Source organism: Centropristis striata, chromosome 3 (genome assembly GCF_030273125.1).
Source record: "Centropristis striata isolate RG_2023a ecotype Rhode Island chromosome 3, C.striata_1.0, whole genome shotgun sequence".
Taxonomy (NCBI): Eukaryota; Metazoa; Chordata; class Actinopteri; order Perciformes; family Serranidae; genus Centropristis; species Centropristis striata.
Genome location: NC_081519.1, coordinates 43,646,531 through 43,665,218, shown reverse-complemented (window position 1 = coordinate 43,665,218; position 18,688 = coordinate 43,646,531). Strand labels below are relative to the sequence as shown.

Here is an 18,688-nt window from a genome sequence, read left to right as displayed (position 1 = left end):
TGGAACAAAAATATGAAATCATTATTGACAAAATATCAAAAGAAATTTAAATACTTGTTTCTTAACACTTTAAATTACTGAGAACTTGTAAAAAAAAAGTTAAGCACATTATGGAAAATAACTAATTTTAAGATAAATCACGGTCGCACCACATGACGTTTTTTAAGGCCATGGCCGATTCATATAGGTGAAAAAAACACTAAAAACGCTTCATTTCATTTTTTATTTTAATTTCTGTGTGCACAACATTCAGAATGTTTGAACAATTGCAATAGATATGCTATTTTTTTGTGTTTTAAATTTGGCCTGTTGAAAATCCTTATACGTCATTGACCCAAACATCAACAACACATCATATTTACCAGCTACACATTATTAGCAGGCTATTTCCCAGTTAGCTGCAGCTTCTGTCAAAACCTGGATGCAACTGCTGTGATCAATAACACTGGAAGCCACACGGACATTTCAAAATAAAACCAAGAGGTACAAAACCCTTAAATAAAGTATTCAGAGCTACAAATAGATACTGATGAAATAATAAAAGTCTTGACAAACATCAAATTGTTGAATTGTTGAAGCTTTTTTTTTACCAGTGATTGAGACCATAGTGTTGTCCTGAAAAAGAATTCTGTAAAACTTTGAACCCCAACAAACAACAAATAATAACTCTTAACTGTCTTTTTCAGAAGAACAATACTCATTATATAAACCCTGATCATTACAAGTTGTAGTTAAATGGAGGCTGTTACACTCTAAACAGAAATGTTCTCAACAACACAAACACACAAACACTATTTTTTGTCCATTTTTCAGCTTTATTTAATAGTGGGAGAGATACAGAGTGAAAGGGGGAGACTTGCAGGAAAAGACTCTGAGCCAGATTCAGACAAATAAATAAGAGTCATAAAAAGAAGCTTTGAAAGAAAATCAAACAAACAGTTTCCCACTTTAGGTTTCACAACTTTCAGTGTTCTATTTTACTAACGTGATAAAAACTGACTAATTAAAACGTGTGATAAACACAAGCTAAATTTAAGAAAAAAGGTTATCTGAAAGAAACTGAAATAAAGTTTACAAATCAACATTACACAATTAATTTTATCTTGATATTATATTGACACATGATAAAAGCTGACAATTAAAAATTAACCATAAAAAGAAGTTTTGAGAGCAATGAACGAAGAAAAGTTATTTGAACAAAATTAAAACAAAACATTCTAGAAATCAGATGAAACGTTTATTTTATAGCTTTATATATTATACACACCATATCTTTACATGATGATTTACACACTGGTGTACTTTTTTAAGTGAAGAACAGAATCCAGTTCACCAAATAAAACTAAAGAAAAAGAGCTTCTTCTCCATAAAACCTTGTGAAACAGATCAGAGATCTTCTCCACAACATGACAGAGTTTAGAAGTGTTGTACGGGACATGACAGGACACACAGAGACACCAGCATCACACAACAACTTACACATGTTGTCCAGTGTTGTCACAGGGTTTCTGGATTTAACATGTTTAAGTGGAACATTATAAATATTAAAACCCTTGAGAAGCTCACCTTCCACTTCAGGCTTGTGTCTAATATTTATGCTCACCACCAGTTTGTGTTAAACCACATCTGCTGAATCTGTTAACCAGGAAAATGTCACTCATTTAAAAAAAGTTTGGACATTTGGCCTTTTCTTTGCATTATATTTTCGATTGCAAAAGAAGGATTTCTGAGAATTCAAAGCAAATGAAATGATTGTTCACTTCAGAATGAAACAAAGTCGTCCATGGTTCTCATATGTGAGAAATTCTGCAGAGGTCAAATCAAAAATGTTTCATAAATCTCATCAGGGAATCAGACATTTCACATAAACTTCATTTATATAACTTAACTTAAATAATGGAAGTGTGTTTACCCCCCACCCATCCTTTGTTAATATTACACAGGTTTTTGCACAGTAGTTTTTTATAATATTTATGACCACTGTTTTATTAACCATATCTGCTAAATGTCCCATAGTGCACTACAGACACAGTGCAAAATGTGTCTATAAACCTAAAGAGGAAATAGAAAATATATATATATATAAATCTGAATTATTTACCATAGAGGTTTGGAGAGTAAAATTCCACAAAGCCTCATATTTACAGCTTCATTTAGACCTCAAATATCCATGATTCATTAACTAGTGTGAACATTTTGTAAGCATTTAGTTAATATGCTTTTTAAACAAATTATTTATTTGTAATCCTTTTCAACACTGTTTCAGTGATTTGGTGTCACTGTTTTTCTTAAGGTTCATATTTGACTTTTTAATATTACACTTTATCTGACCTGCCGATGTGAAGGTTTCTGAAAGAATCTGTGCCTTTCTCTTCACACTTTTATTAATATCTCAACTTTGTTATGGAAAATCTGTATAAAGTCAAATATGTTCTTCTTGTGTCACAAAAGCTGAATTAGAAACAATGACAGAAGGTTGTTTTACACAAAGTTGAAGGCGTCTTTGTTTAACAGCAGGTGTGAAAAGTTCATGTCTCCTGAAGCAGCCCACTTTGTGCAGGGTTGTGTGTTTGGCCTTCAGGGTTGTCTTTTCCAGAATTCAGTTTCTCAGAGAACTCAATGTTGTTTTCAGAAGATGACTTACAGTTGGCTGAAAAACAAAACACACACATGGTTTTAGTCGTCACAACTGCCAAATGCCAGAGTATCTTCTAACACCTTCTTCTCTGTGGACATGATCCCCTCTTCTATTCACTCACACTGACAAATTAATCTATTCTACCTTCCTTTTTTTAACCAACTTAACTTCTTTAATAATCACTTCTTTCTTAAGTCATCATACTAAAAATCATTTTAGGATCCAAAACCAGTTCCAGAGTGTAAACCTTTATGTTGACTCTTTTCCTCAGCACACAGCTCACTCTGACTCCTCTTGCAAAAAGGGTTTTATTAATCCTCTGAGCCTTGAACAAACAATAAACTAAAATACTCTCCACAACACAGTGGAAAAACATTGTGACTCCACTCTACCTGTGAGCTCCTACCTGCCTTAAAGCATCCCATTGCACCTTCTGTAAACGATGAATCCAATCACAGCGAGGAGGAGGAGGACGAGAGGAAGAACGACTGCAGCAATGATGATGACGTTCTTGTCAGTGGGTTTCTCTGTTGAGCAGAAAACAACAAGAAATAGTCACAACCTGAACAGGTGAAGCAGGTCAGAAGAGAAGAACGTCAGTTTGTCCACCAGAACACAATCCTGAATACATTGTTTGTTCTGCTATTGTTATTATTTATCCCTTCTTATCTGTATATAATTACTGTATCTATTTGTTGTTTGTTTATCCTCGTCTATAACTTTGTTGTCTTTGTTTAGCTGCATGTCTGTGTTGGTTTCTGTCCCATATGTGGGTTTTTGACACAAACTCGGTTTTGAATGTTAACACCCTCGACCAATAAACTTGGTTCTGACTAATTTACTGATAGATACGTTCTTTCATATATTTATTAAATTATTCCATTATTCAGCCTCTAAAACTGGCCAGTAGTTCAGTCAATACAGTGATTATTATATAGTATTCTCTCTGAACTGTGGATACAAATTAAAAGGTTAAAACAATGTGTAGATTATATATATTTTTAATGTGATTTGAAAACTTTAATTGACTTTCAAAAAGTGATATAAACCTAAAAAAAAAAAAAAAATTGATGATAAATTATTTTTGTATTATTATTCATATATTTTTTATTTCAACTTAAGTTTAAGCAAACATTGGACAGGCAACACAAAACAAACTGTGGTAATAATTCTGGGTGCAGAAGTGGGTAAATGTATTGGTTTAATACTTAAAGCAGAAGAGAGATTCAAGATTAACTTTAGTGTCATTCAAACTATTCACAGGACAAGTGAACAGCAGAACGATTTCTGATCTAAGTCTTAAAATTATATATAAAAAACTAGATAGAAGAAACTGTAAACAAAACAAAGACAGATAGAAGTCTCACCTCTGTTGGTCCTGATCTTTTCTTCTTCCAGTCTGGTGAAGATGTGCTCCTTCACACCAACCAGCTGAAACACACAGTCGTACCTGGTCCAGTCTTCAGGTTTGACTGATGAGAGGTCCAGGTCAACACTCATCTGGAAGGATCCATCGTGGTTGGGGAGGATCTCTCCGAGGTCCACGTCCTCATGAAGCTCCTCTCCATCTTTCCTCCAGAACATCATGGCTCCGTCAGGGTAGAAACCTGTAGCGTGGCAGCTGACTGGAGAGGAGGGAGTCTTCTGGAGGAGAGACACTGAGGGAAGGTCTGCAGAGAGAAGAGAAACACAGTTTATAGGTTCTTTATTACTATCACTACCTTAATACACTATATATACAGTATGTATACAATGCAAATACATCTCATTAATTGATAAAAGAAAGCCCCTTTCATTGTGCCGTCCCGCAAATGTCCCACTATATTGCTGGAAAGATCTTTGCCTGCTTTTCACCTTAAGGCATTCATATTGAACCCGCTAAGGAAAACTGATATTCTGCCCTTTCATAGTCTCTAACAGAGACTGAAGGGAAGAAACAGATGAAGAGAGGTGAGACAGATTAAAGAGTGCAGTGGACAGTGAGTGTGAGACAGACGAGTGGGGATAAATGTGTTGAGTCAGAGAAATAAAGAGACGAGAGAGAAAAAGAAATGTGTTTAAACTGAGATAGATTCAGCCTCTGTATGCTTTATATTTATTGTAATGTTACTTATGGTTGGAAACACAGAAGGCATATTAACATTGTCGTGGTCATTAAACTACATCAGGTCATGTGACTCTACCTTTTCTCAGCAGAGAGCTCCTCCCGAACTTCACAAACTTCTTCAGCCACTCAGGACAAATCTGGGTGTAGAAGTATTTGTACTCAGCCATCAGAGCTTTATTATTATCCAACTTGTGTTTGGTGAAGACAGCCTGTTGTTGTGGAGCGACCCATGTCTCTGTCGCCAGGTCCAATGATAAGAAGTCTTCTCCATCATAAGCATATTGACTATAACCTTTGACCTCATCAGTCTCATCATCCCATTCACAGCCAACCATCCACTGGACAATGTGGACACCTGAGAGACAGAGAGACAGAGACACTGCAGTAAACCAGAGTGAGATCACAGCCCAGTCATCTATCACCAGCTGATATCACATCTTTACCACAGAGACACACTGATCCACAGACACTCAGACACAGAATCTACACCTCCTGCTGTTATCGTCTCCATGACAACCACTTACAGCCAGCCATCATCTGGACAGTGTGGACGTCTTAGAGAGAGACAGAGAGGCAGAGACTGCTGGGAAACAGAGGGACATCCTAACACACTTCATATCCTCTTTTCTTTAACCACAGAGACACACTGTCTCCACTGAGACCACCACGACTATTATTCAATTAATCATTAATTGTTTTCACTGTAAAATGTCAGAAAATTATGGAAAAAGGACACTCAGAAGTCCTCAGAGCAAAAGGAGAAATCTTTTAATTGCTCTTTCATCAAACCAACACTGAACAGTATTTAACATAAAATGATATAAAACAGAGAAAAGTAGATCATGCTCATATTTTAGGAACTGGAACTAGAAACTTTTTGACATTTTTGCTGAAAAAAAGACTTAAATGATTATTTAATTATCAAAATGTGTGAGTTCTGTCGATCATCCAAACAGTTTATAGACTAATTGTTTCAGCACTATATACATATATTATGACCTACACACACTGTGGTGAAGTGAAATAAACAAATATAATCTGTCCTTCTACAACATATAAAGGTATATTATGGGATGGACACACTGTGTATTAGTAGGTAGAGTGGAGCTGTTAAACTCTTTAAACCTCTGATCTGAATGAGACGTTCACTATGTCGTCCTGTCAGCAGCTTTATTAAAACAAACCGCTCCTCCTCTCATATGAGGACCCATCAGAAGCAGCCTGTGTCCCCTTTACAGTCCCGGCTCCACACTTTGAGAAACCAGGCAGTAATGTTCCTCTATCAGCTGTGTGTTGTTAAACTGTTGAGATCAACAGGTTCCTGCAGTAGAGTTATTATGGAGCGACTCTCTGTGGGCAGTTCAGTAGAGTTACTCTGATCTAATCTAGTGGAGATAAAGTGTTAATAATCTCTGCTGGTTATTATGGGATGGACACAAACACTGTATCCATGTAGTATAGCAGCATTCACTAGTCTCAGTGTCTGACTGGGTTTCAGTCAAGAAAAGCTGCCTAACACTTTCATCTGACAATGGTGTGTGTGTGTGTGTGTGTGTGTGTGTGTTAACATCTGTGTACTAAAATACAGGATGAAAATATAAAAATATACAACACAATAAACAACATTTTATCAGTAGAAAGTGAAACAAACAAACCTCCAGTTTGGTTGAAGCGCTGCTTTGCAATTTCAATGTTGGCTTTGAAGGTCTGCTGCATATTAAATCTATTCTCAGTCCCCCTCTGCCAGATCTGAGGATCATCTTCTGTGGCTCTGATCATCCACTCCTGTTTGGGTTCTAATTTCCTGCTGTTACTATCATAGTGCTCTACCTCAACCTCATTAACCAAACCAACAGCCACAAACTCTGGGAAGTTTGGGAGTTGAGACGATGCAGTGTAGAAATTAATCATAGAGTGAGTCACTGTAAGAAAAAACAAGTCATCTCTTCAGTTTTTATATCACAGTTTTATAAATCACTTAACAATCTTATTTTCCTGCTCACAGATATTAATTAATTAATAGTTAATGTAAATATATCAGGCTACAGTCTAGGTTAATCTGTTTACACACATTACTGAACAATATCAAATATTGTAACAACTGAGCAGAAAGTTGTTTGGCTTCAGCAGGAAAACAACGATATCAACTGACTTTTCAGATAAAAAAATAAAAATAAAAAACCTATGATCTTTTTTTCACTGCATATGTGTGCATATACTTTTATATTCAGCTTGTTCTGAGTTCATAAAGATACCAAACACTTAATTATGGTCCTTGTAGCTCTTTGGACACACGGGACTCCTGTTTTTCCCTGAATTATAATGGACTCTAGTGCAAAAACAGCAGTCCCATGTAGTCGACCAAAAAGATATATAGTGATAAGAAAAACTAACTGTTCAGCAAAACGGTTTGACCCAACATGACTTCACATTTGTGTTCATGGAGAAGACTCCAACAGGAAAATAAACATTTCAGCGACACACTTTACATAACAAACGACCATGAAACACTTATATCTTGAAAAAGAGCACTAAATATAATTATGGACAATAACTGTTTAGTTTAAAAGTCATTTTATGTTGTTTTTTATTGATTTTTTTAAAATAAACATTTCAGTCGCGGCCACAGACGGGATAAAAGCGACACACTTTATATAAGAAACAACCGTAAAACACTAATATCTTGTATAAGGAGCATTAAATATAGTTATGGACAAGAACCTTTCAGTTCAAAAGTCATATTATGTTGTTTTTAAAATGTATTATTCTAAATGTGGCCTGGACTGTTGCGCGCGTGAAGACCCCGACTGCAGGGTGCAATTCGGGGCGGAGCTCTACGGGCGCTGAGGTGGGTGGAGTCAAACGTTGAGGTGGGTGGAGTCATTTGAGGTTCAGGGGTACTTGAGTTGTTTATCTCCGGTGCTCTCATCTTTTTCACGGCAAACATTTTGAAAGTAGTAGTTTGGAAGTAAGTAAGACGTTAAATTAAAATGAACAACTAGCTAAATTACTGGACCACCCATGTGACCAATCGTTAGCAAAACACCAGTGATTACTGTAGCGGCCAATTGGAGTTCAATCAAGCAGCGCTGTCTGTAATTCCAATTGATTTAAAATTAATTACACATAGTAACGTTATTATATACAAATGTCAGCTTAGATGGTGAATGCTTATGTATCCATTTTTAAGTATCATGTCATTTATGTCTGCTTATTTTCTTTGACATATAGAGACACATCAGTTGTAGTGGCAATTTTGTCCGAAAAAATAACAAAATTAAACTTAAAACAAACTTAATCAAAATACCACTGATGCACCATGAGCGTGTGGTGTACGCAGGCAAAGAAGGTGATGTCCATGCATGATTGATAGTTCCAAAGGTTTATTTTGTTCATTGCGAGCAAGCAAACAAAAGAACAAAGAAACATGGCTCCTGCTGCCTATCTTCGCGCTGGTAAAAAACCATAGGCCCACCCAGGTGCATGACGGCCCTCTGCCTACCTACCTACCTATATAACCTCAGGTGCCCACGGTGCCAACCCAAATTCCATAAAACCCACAATATAATATGTAAACTAAATATGCTAAACAATAATGATGATTAAACTAAACAATTAACTAGCAAAACAAAATATTATCAAAATAAACAAACATCTAAAATAATCAAACAATACTCATTGTTAATAATAAACTAAACAGACAACTAAATACTAACAAGAACTAAATAGCTCCAACACTCCGGCCCCTAATTGTGCATTATATCACAATTATAATTATCTTCAGAAAAGAAGAAAGAAAGGAGCTATTTCTGCAACATGAACTAATAATCAGAAATATTCCTTGTCATGCATTAACTTTGAATAAATTGTCTAAATTCTTGATGTATCTGCAACAAAAGGTTAGACAGAGAGAAAGAGAGAAATGTAGAGTTAGAGAAAGAGAGAGTCAGTCCATGATGTTGACTGCTGCTTCCAGAAGCAGACAGAGCTTTGTCACAGGCCTCTCCAGAATGCTGGTCCTGGTTTGAAGACGCACAGAGCGTACCAGTCCCTTTGCATCTGGTCTGACATCCAAAACTTTCCCCATCACCCACGATCCTCTTGGAGCTGTGGCGTCGGCAACAAGGACAATATCTCCAGGACTGAGGCTTCTTCTTGGCCGTGTCCATTTTTGTCTCTCTTGCATCATAGGCAGATACTCTGAAATCCACCTCTTCCAGAATAGTTCAGCCATGTATTGTATTTGCTTCCACCTTTTCCTGACATACAGATCACTGTGGTCAAACAATCCTGGTGGCATAATTGGCTTGCCCTTCAACATTAAAATGTGATTTGGTGTGAGGGCTTCAAGGTCACCTGCATCATCTGACACTTTTGTGATGGGTCGGTCATTCAATATTGCCTCCACCTCACAGAAAAGAGTCTGGAGCCCTTCATCATCCAGAGTTTGCTGCTTCACAACTGATGTGAGAACACTTTTAACTGAACGAATCAGTCGCTACCAGATACCACCATGATGAGAAGCTGCTGGTGTGTTGAAGTTCCATTTTATGCCATCCTGAACCAAAGCCCTTTGAATTTTGTCATGATTCAAAACAGTCAGATTTCTTTTTAGCTCTCGGCTGGCTCCAACGAAATTTGTGCCATTGTCAGACCTGATAGCTGAGACTGGACCACGTCTACAGATGAACCTCCGAACTGCATTTATACAAGAGTCTGTATCCAATGTATGTGCCACTTCTAAGTGCACAGCACGGCTGGTGAAACATGTGAACAGCACTCCGTATCTCTTGAGAAGACTTCTGCCTCTTTTAACATCAATGGGGCCAAAATAGTCAACTCCAACATTTGTAAAAGGAGCTTTGTCAGGCAGCACTCTCTCTTCAGGCAAGTCTGCCATCTTCTGTTCGACAAGCTTTCCTCTGTTGCGTCTGCAAACAACACAGTCCGATATGACCTTCCTGGCAGCAGAGTTTGCATTAATGATCCAGTACTTCTGCCGTAACCTGGACAGCATGTGATTTCTTCCTGCATGTCCTAGTTGATGGTGGATATGACGTAAGATTAATGTAGATACATGCATGTCTTTGGTCAAAATGACTGGATGTTTGGATTCTGATGGCAGTGCTGCTTTACTCAGTCGACCACCCACTCTGAGGATTTCATCATCCATTACTGGGTCCAGTTTGTACAATGGACTGTCTTTGGGAAGGTTTTTAAAGCTACCTTTGAGTGAGGCAATTTCAGCTTTGAACTTGTGTTTTTGAACATACAGAATGATTGACTGCTCTGCTTTAACCAGATCTTCAGGAGTCAGACTTTGACCTTTGAGCACGACTTTAAAGCTCTGAACTCTTCTTTCCACTTCATGTACTTGAATCTTCAGATGGTCCTTTTTCAGGCCTGCAGAAGCAAGAAACTTCTTTCTCCTCTGAACCAACATTATGAGAACGTCCCTGATCTTCAGAAACCAAGCCACAGATGTTTTCAACTTAGTCCAAGAAGAAAAGTAGCAGATAAGGTGACTGGTGGGATTTTCCACATCCTTGACAATAGTGTTCACCATCAAGTCCCTTTTGATCTCTGGGTCATCTACAGAAATCACATCAAGATCCACATTCATTTCAGGCCAATCCTCCTTTGTCTTGGAGAGAAACTCAGGTCCATTTATCCATCTTCTGCCTTTCAGAAAATCCTGAGTTTTCATTCCTCTTGAGGCCTCATCTGCGGGATTCTCCTTGGAACACACATATCTCCACTGATCAATATCTACTGCTTCTCTGATGACAGAAACTCTGTTGGCAACAAAAGTGTGAAATCTCTTAGTTTCATTAGAGATATATTTAAGGACTGTTGTGCTGTCCGTCCAGAAAACTGACTTCTCCAGCTTAAGCTGCAACTCCTTGTGCAGCACTTTATCCACTCGAACAGCCAGAACTGCTGCTGTGAGTTCCAGTCGTGGGATTGTAGTCTGCTTGAGGGGTGCAACTCTGGCCTTTCCAAAGAGAAAGGCAACATTAACTCTATGGTCTTTTTCCAGTCTTAAGTAAGACACAGTTCCATATCCAACTTGACTGGCATCTGAAAAATGGTGAAGCTGTGCTGTAACAGGGTCTCCAAAGTCTCTGGGCCTAATACAGCGTTCCACTTTGAACTCTGCCACCTTTTGGAGGTCCTCCAGCCAATTAGACCACTGTTTAGAGAAGGAAGGGGAGATGGCTTCATCCCACCCCAAGTTTCTTCTACAAAGCTCCTGTAACAACAGCTTGGCTGGCATAGTGAATGGGGCTAGAAATCCCAATGGGTCATAAAGTGAGCTGACCACTGACAGGATGCCTCTTCTGGTCTGTGGCTGTTCTCGCACTGAGGTCCTGAAGTTGAACTTATCAGCTTTAGTGCACCACTGAAGTCCTAATGCACGCTCCATTGGAAGTTGGTCTGTGTCCAAATCCAGCTCCTGCATTTCCTTTGCTCTCTTTTCCTCAGCAGTAAACTGCAACACTTTGCTGCTGTTGCTGGTCCACTTTGAAAGATGAAATCCTCCCTTGTGACAAAGAGCCGTCAAATCCTTGATCATTTGTATAGCTTCCTCCTCTGAAGCCATGGATTTCAGGCAATCATCCACATAAAAATGTTGTTTCACTGTATTCACCACTTCGAGAGGGAAATGCTGGGCATTATCTTCTGCTGTTCTCCTCAAAGCATAATTTGCACAACTTGGTGATGATACAGCTCCAAACAAGTGAACTTTCATGCGACATTCCATTGGAGACTGTGTAGTGTCGCCATCAGGCCACCAGAGGAAGCGAAGAAAGTCTGTGTGTCTTTTTGCAACATGGACTTGATGAAACATGGCTTTGATGTCGGCCATTACAGCAACAGGCTCCTGCCTAAATCGAATGAGGACTCCAATAAGAGAGTTGGTGAGATCGGGTCCCTGCAAGAGATGGCAGTTCAACGATGTCCCTTTATATGTTGATCCACAATCAAAAACAACTCTCAGCTTGCCTTTTCTTGGATGGTAAACTCCATGATGGGGGATATACCACACCTTTCCATCACTTTGTTTTAGTTGGTCAGCAGGCACCATCTCAGCATATCCTTGAGTTAACATGTCATTTACAGATGAAACATATTCCTCCTTAAATTGACTATTCTTGTCAAATTTTCTTTTCAAGCTCTGGAGGCGCTGTTCTGCAACACAGCGGTTGTTTGGCAAGATGGGATTGCTCTGTCTGAAAGGTAAGTCAATACAGTAATGGTCTCCGATTAATTCTGTTGAGCTACTCACAACATTCATGAACTTGATGTCTTCTCTGGACATTTCAATCTTCTCCTCTGATGATCTTTCGTTAAAGTCTTGGTTATACTGTTTAACCAGCATCTCTTGAAGGTGTTCAACAGAGATTCGGTTAGCTGTTACAGCAGGACAGCCACTCTTACTCCTACTGCTTCCGCCACGAAGTGGACCATTAATGACCCAACCGACCCTGGTTCTTGCTGCATAAGGTCCTTCATCCTGGCTGTTTATCAGCTCCCAAGGCTCCATTACTTTTGGGGCATCAGTTCCAATGAGAAGATCGACACCTGAATCAATGTTGTGGAGCTTTACATCCTTCAGATAAGACCACTGAACAAGATCCTCTTGTTGTGGGACGTTGAGTGAAGAGACAGGCATGGTTCTTTGAGTCAAAACATCAGGCAACTGAATGAAATCATCTGCATTCACACCAGACACTTCAAGACCTGACAGAATATGAGCAGTTACAGTCTTCTTTTGACCCATTGTTTTTAACAGAATACTTGTCCTTTCACCTCTCAGGTTCAATTTTCTTGCCAGGTACTCAGTACAGAATGTTCCTGAACTCCCTGGATCCAAAAAGGCATATGTCTGCACAGTTTTATTACTCCTCTTGTTCTTGACTTTAACTGCCACAATTGGAAAGATGGAATCATCTTCACAACCGGCCCCAATATGGCCGCAAGTTTGAGATGTTACACAGGAAACACTTGGAGAGCTCACAGTGGGTTGGGAGTGTTCGGAGGATGTGCCTCTATCCTGCCGCTCTATGTGGAGGACTCCCGGATGCTTTTGGTGACACACATTGCAATCCAAACGACTCCTGCAGTCTTTGCTTATGTGGCCTATTTTCAGGCAACCAAAACAAACTCCTTTTTCCTTGATGAAATTAATCTTATCTCGATGTAACTTCATTTTGAACTGAGAGCATTTATCCAACAAGTGACTTCTTTGTGAACAAAACAGACAGCTTGGAGTAGAAGAGGGCTTGATCTTATTTCCTCCATACTGAGATATGACTCCTTCCTCTACTGCAGTGACATTAGTAGCAAAACTGCTTTCCTTTTTCCTTTGCTTTAAATGACTTGTGGTGGATGCCTTGTAGTTGGTGGGTTGTGGGTCCTGAATGTTGCCAAAAAGGGGATCTGAGGCAATTTTGACTTGCTTTTCAATGAAAACAACCACATCATTAAACAATGCTCTCCGACCATTTCGCTCTTGCAGATCACAAGCAACAGTTCTCCATCTTTCCCTTAATTTGTAGGGGAGTTTCAAGATGATGCTCCTCATGTTAGAAGGTAAGTCCAATTCCTTCATGTGCAGCATTTGCTCTGTTAGATTTGAGCATCCACGAAGAAATAGGGAGAATGATTGTAATGCTTTAGTATCCTCACTTTTAACAGGCGTCCAGTTGAGAATCTTTTCCATGTATGCAGAAGCAATTTTGTATTCATTTCCAAAGTGCTCTGCTAGAAGACTTTTGGCTCTGTGGTATCCCAGGTCTGAAGGCAGATGTTGACAGCTGTGCACCAGATCTCTTGGCTGCCCCCTGGTGTACTGTTCAAGGAAGTGCAAACAGTCACTCCAATTATCTGTCTTCTCCTCCACTCCATTCTCAAAAGCTCTGATGAAAGACCTATATTGAAGTGGGTCTCCATCGAACACAGGGATATTTCTTGATGGAAGGACAGAGCTCAGATTTTGCTGGACCAACAGAGAAGCAATGTCATTTTGTCTTTGCATGATGTTCACAATGTCATTCTGATAGTTTTCAGTCACAGAGTGGGATTGAGGGTGCACCAGTCCTGCTTGATTTTCAATAACAGTTTGTTTTACTTGAACTGGAGCATCAGACTTCAACAGAATTCCACCCACGTGTTTGGGCCGAACAACTTGTGGTTGTGACATTGCATCAGGCACAGCATTAATATTAACCTTTTCCTCCATTGTGACAGGTACAAAGGCGTCAGCGTCAGGATTTAATGCATTTGCTCTTTGGCAGTTATTCCTTTCAAAATAAGAGTTCATGCCATCAGAACGTTTTGAGCCACACTGCGATGAATTTATTTCCAAGACATGAAGCTTTGCATTTGTTACAGCCAGCTCGGTTTCGAGTTCCAGTTGTTCCTTTTTTCTCCTCAATTTTTCCTCTTGAGCCTCTATTAAATGTTTCCTTTTTAATGCTGCTACACGTTCAATCAGAGCTGCTTTGTCGGCCTTGGCTTGAATGTGTGCAGAAGATGCAGAGGAGGTCCGAGATAGCTGGGAGCTTGTCCTTACAGAGCTCACTTTTACACTGGACACATTAGAAGCACTGTCTTCGGGGTTAATTTCATCTGCGACGCTTTGGTCATCGGGAGTGTCTTTATTTGGCTGCGCGTATGGATAGTCTCTCTCAGACAGCCAGGCTTTCACCCTCTCAGTGTAATCACAAAACTTCATCATTTTTTCCTTAAAGTGCGTACTTTGTCTTGTCGCTTCATCTTGTGGCAAAGGTAGACTCATAAAAGTTTCATGCGTTTCATTGGCGTCTTCATAACAATGGATAAACTTGGCGAGCTCAGAATTCACTGAAATCACATTTTCATTTGACTCCATCAGCGCACATATCTTTTCCACACATCGTTTAGCTTGTTTGCATTTTGCATTCCTTTTTTCTTGACACGTTTTCATATAGAAGCACAAGCCTTTAGAAGTGAGTTTAACGCTTCTTTTTGCTGACGGCGTTCCGACATCATTGGCCGTAACATCGGACATTTCCTCTTTTCTTCTAAACTGCTTGTTACACAGCAATCAAAATCCACAATCAAACAAATCGGCAGGTTAAAGGGACAAACAAGACTTGATGAGTGACGTTGCAGTCGGGGTTTCCTCTTCTTTAATGAATGAAGTCTCCGACAGTGGTGCGTAATGGTACTGCGCAATGTTTGCATGCGGCGATTCAGCGCCGTCCAACTTCTTAAACTTCATAAACTTGATTGTGAAACACTGATTTCCAAACTCCAGTCGTTTGGCTGTTTTCCAATACAGCAGTCGTATCACGTACCAGTTTCATGTGAGAAGGCTGAGTCTTTGTTGATCCGGCTGGAAGCCGCTTTCCCGCTGATGCTTATTCCAAAAGGCGATGAATAAAACAATCCATACAGTTCATCAATCCAATATCCAAGAAGATCCAACTTATCCAGTGACGAGGGATCCTTCCTTTGAGTCCAAGGGCTGGTTTTTTACTTTATGTAGTGGCAATTTTGTCCAAAAAAATAACAAAATTAAACTTAAAACAAACTTAATCAAAATACCACTGATGCACCATGAGCGTGTGGTGTACGCAGGCAAAGAAGGTGATGTCCATGCATGATTGATAGTTCCAAAGGTTTATTTTGTCCATTGCGAGCAAGCAAACAAAAGAACAAAGAAACATGGCTCCTGCTGCCTATCTTCGCGCTGGTAAAAAACCATAGGCCCACCCAGGTGCATGACGGCCCTCTGCCTACCTACCTACCTATATAACCTCAGGTGCCCACGGTGCCAACCCAAATTCCATAAAACCCACAATATAATATGTAAACTAAATATGCTAAACAATAATGATGATTAAACTAAACAATTAACTAGCAAAACAAAATATTATCAAAATAAACAAACATCTAAAATAATCAAACAATACTCATTGTTAATAATAAACTAAACAGACAACTAAATACTAACAAGAACTAAATAGCTCCAACATCAGTGTTTTATTGGAGGGCGACCCAGTGGCCTCGGCCCCTCAACCAAACCCAGTGGCCCTGGAGCAGGACCCTCAACCAAACCCAGTGGCCCTGGAGCAGGACCCTCAACCCCATCTAGTGGCCCCGACCCCGGCACCAGCCTGTCACCTGCACCCGGTGCCCCCAGCCCCGGACCCTCAATCACACCCAGTGGCGGTTGGATGATGGATGAAGAGGAGTTATGGAACCCTTCCTGTTTTCATTTCAGTTGAAGACTGATTATGAGGCTTTCTGTGTGGAGGCAAATAATAAATAATGAGGTTTCTTATAATAATAATAAGAAACCTCAAGGTCTTTGCCTCTTTTGAGGAGCAGCAGTGAAGCCTTGTTGATCAGCTGGGATTTTTTTTACTGGTGTGTTATTTTGTGGAGTGAAGATTTTTTTTTGCTGTGATTTTTGGAATTTTTATGTTGTTTAATAGAGCTTTTTATTTGCTGTGATTTTTGAATTTATTGGTGTGTCATGTTGGTGTGTCCAATAAAGATGATGTTAAAGTCACCTCAGTCTTTGATCTCTTTAGTGGTTTAACCTGATGTTCAAAGCACATTCACCTTGTCAGTGTGTCTGACAGAATTTTGTAGTTTGTAGTTTTGAAGCAAAATGTTATAAATGATACAGTATAATAGCATTATAAATCAGGATAGATAAAGTTATAACATTTATCAAAATAAATAACGACCCATATTTTACTAGAATTCACTAAAGGTAAAAAAAATTTGAAATCAAAATTAGACGCAAACTAATTGGAAGCAAACTAATGAAAACGGGATTTAAAAAAAAAAGTTTTAATGCTGCTTTATACTTCCTTATTTGTCATTTCACATTTTTACTGACATCTTGTTATTGCACTATCCCTCTCTGCTGCTGTAAATCCAAATAATTCCCTGCTGTGGTATCCCTGTTATTACATTATCTAATAGTTTATTTAATCTTGTTTTACATGTATTTCTGTTTAATTCTGATAACACGTAAATATGCTCCTTATTTGTTTATATGCAGCCAATAATAATAAAAGCAGAAATGTGCTTCACGGCTGTCATCAATAAGTGGTGCCATTGAGTAAATCTAACAGACTCCATCACCACCTCAACGTTTGACTCCACCCTCCTCAAAGTTTGACTCCACCCACCTCAACGGACGTTAAGCTCCGCCCAGAATTGCACCCTGCAGTCAGGTGTAGTTGTTGCGCTGCAACGTCATGGTGCCATTTTAGCATTAACATGATCAGACCGTATCGGTCTTAATGGTCCTGATAATATAAAATAATGACACAAATAAAAGATATAAAAGTTGATGAAAACACACTTGTGCCCTTTTCAGGATTAGAGTATTGACTATCCCTCTTTACAAAAGTTCAACTAAAGTTTATAGGGATCATTCAATGAGGTGAACAGACAGGATTTACTAACGTCAACTTTAAGATGATGGGTTGTTACTTTTTAATATTTCTATAATATACACAGAAGTCTAGGAAATAAACATCAAAGACAATCTTAAAATGCTGAAACTCATAAATACAGTATAGAAAAACATGAAGCATTTTGTTTCTTTCACAATAAACCAACAAAACAATGTGAACTCACTTGGTGCAGCGCCATGCAGGGCTGTTCCCAGGAGAACCAGAGCAGCAAAGATCTGCATTGTGACCGTCTGAAGATTTACCAGAGTGAAGCTTTGTGTGTTTGTCTGAAGAGAGAAACAGAGATCATCCTTCCTGCTCCACAATCAGAGTTGAAATGAGGATAAAACAAGAGGTGACGCTGAACAAACCTTCATCTGAGCCAATGGGAATTTATTCTGAGCATGACGTCACTTGTATCTAGGTAAAACAGGCTCACACGTGTTATGAACGAAAGTGAAAGTATATGATGTTACTTCAGCCTGTGTAAGAGGACGGGGAGACACTCAACTTTGTTCACATATTAAAGGAGTTTTATTCTTTCTGCTGCTCACATCTTGTCAAAATGTTTTGCAGACTAATGAAATGTGCAGAAATGTTGTGTCAGGTCAGAGGTTACTGTCAGCTACAGACCAGACACTGAGCAGTTTGTGGGGATTCAGTAGTGTCTTATTGTTCTTTAGTTCTGTAGGGCTGCCCTGGGATTTAAAACAGTCCTGATCAAAAATATCAACAACAAACAACAAATCCAAGTTTGGTTTCCTGGATGTTATAGTGAGTAAATGAGGTGAGGTGCTGCCCCCAGTGGTTCAAAGCTGCAGTTGATCTACAGACTGGCTTTATCTCTTATTTTAAACAGATATGTGAGCAGTTAAACCATCTGCTTATTAAATGAGATGGAGGGGAACATATTAAATCCCCTCTGAAGTTCTTATCTAATGAGCTGCTCTATGAAATATGTCAGTATGTTAAAGTGTTTAGTTTAGCTCCACTACAGGCCTGCACACTGGTGTTGGCACACATCAGGTCAACTATCAGGACAAACAATATGATAAAACACAAGGTGGTCTCCATGAAACAATATTTCACCTCATTGTTGGAGTTTGAAATGAAAAGAAATAAAAGTGAAGCAGAAAGCGAGTCAGAGAGCTTCTTAAACACAAGCATCAGATCAGCTCAGCTCTGTCCTACAGAATAAATGCTCCGGAGCTGATTTGAAGCTGTGGACGCTGAAAACTGCTCAAACAACAGAAACTGAACACCTCTGTTGATGTTTGAACACATGATCCTGCTTTTCATTTTGCTTTGGCGCTTCATATAGCTTCTCTGTTTCCACCCTCTCTTATTGCTGTTGAAGGACTTTATAAAAAGTTATAGAATTTAATAAGGTTTAATAAGAAACTTAGATCTTTTGTTCTCACTATTCCAACTGAGACAAAAATATTTATGATTATTACACAAACAAATCAATCTGTG

The 18,688-nt window shown here is 39.0% G+C and overlaps 1 protein-coding gene across 1 annotated transcript; it reads right to left on the bottom strand.

Moving 5' to 3' along the window:
- Positions 1 to 1,374: 1,374 nt before the first annotated feature.
- LOC131968326 (class I histocompatibility antigen, F10 alpha chain-like) lies at positions 1,375 to 17,544 on the bottom strand. The gene is made up of 6 exons (XM_059329148.1): positions 17,397 to 17,544; positions 6,401 to 6,667; positions 4,822 to 5,100; positions 4,006 to 4,308; positions 3,045 to 3,165; positions 1,375 to 2,650 (listed from the first exon to the last, which is right to left on the bottom strand). Exons 1-5 carry the CDS (start codon positions 17,452 to 17,454, stop codon positions 3,050 to 3,052), a joined length of 1,023 nt encoding a protein of 340 aa, XP_059185131.1. The 5' UTR covers positions 17,455 to 17,544; the 3' UTR covers positions 1,375 to 2,650; positions 3,045 to 3,049.
- Positions 17,545 to 18,688: the final 1,144 nt, after the last annotated feature.

Excerpts from the sequence above, each read along its gene's own strand:
- LOC131968326 (XM_059329148.1), bottom strand. The coding sequence starts at position 17,454 with ATGCAGATCTTTGCTGCTCTGGTTCTCCTGGGAACAGCCCTGCATGGC. Across the intron at positions 6,668-17,396 it reads CCTGCATGGCGCTGCACCAA|TGACTCACTCTATGATTAAT; the intron begins GTGAGTTCACAT and ends TTTTTCTTACAG. Across the intron at positions 4,309-4,821 it reads GAGCTCTCTGCTGAGAAAAG|ACCTTCCCTCAGTGTCTCTC; the intron begins GTAGAGTCACAT and ends TTCTCTCTGCAG.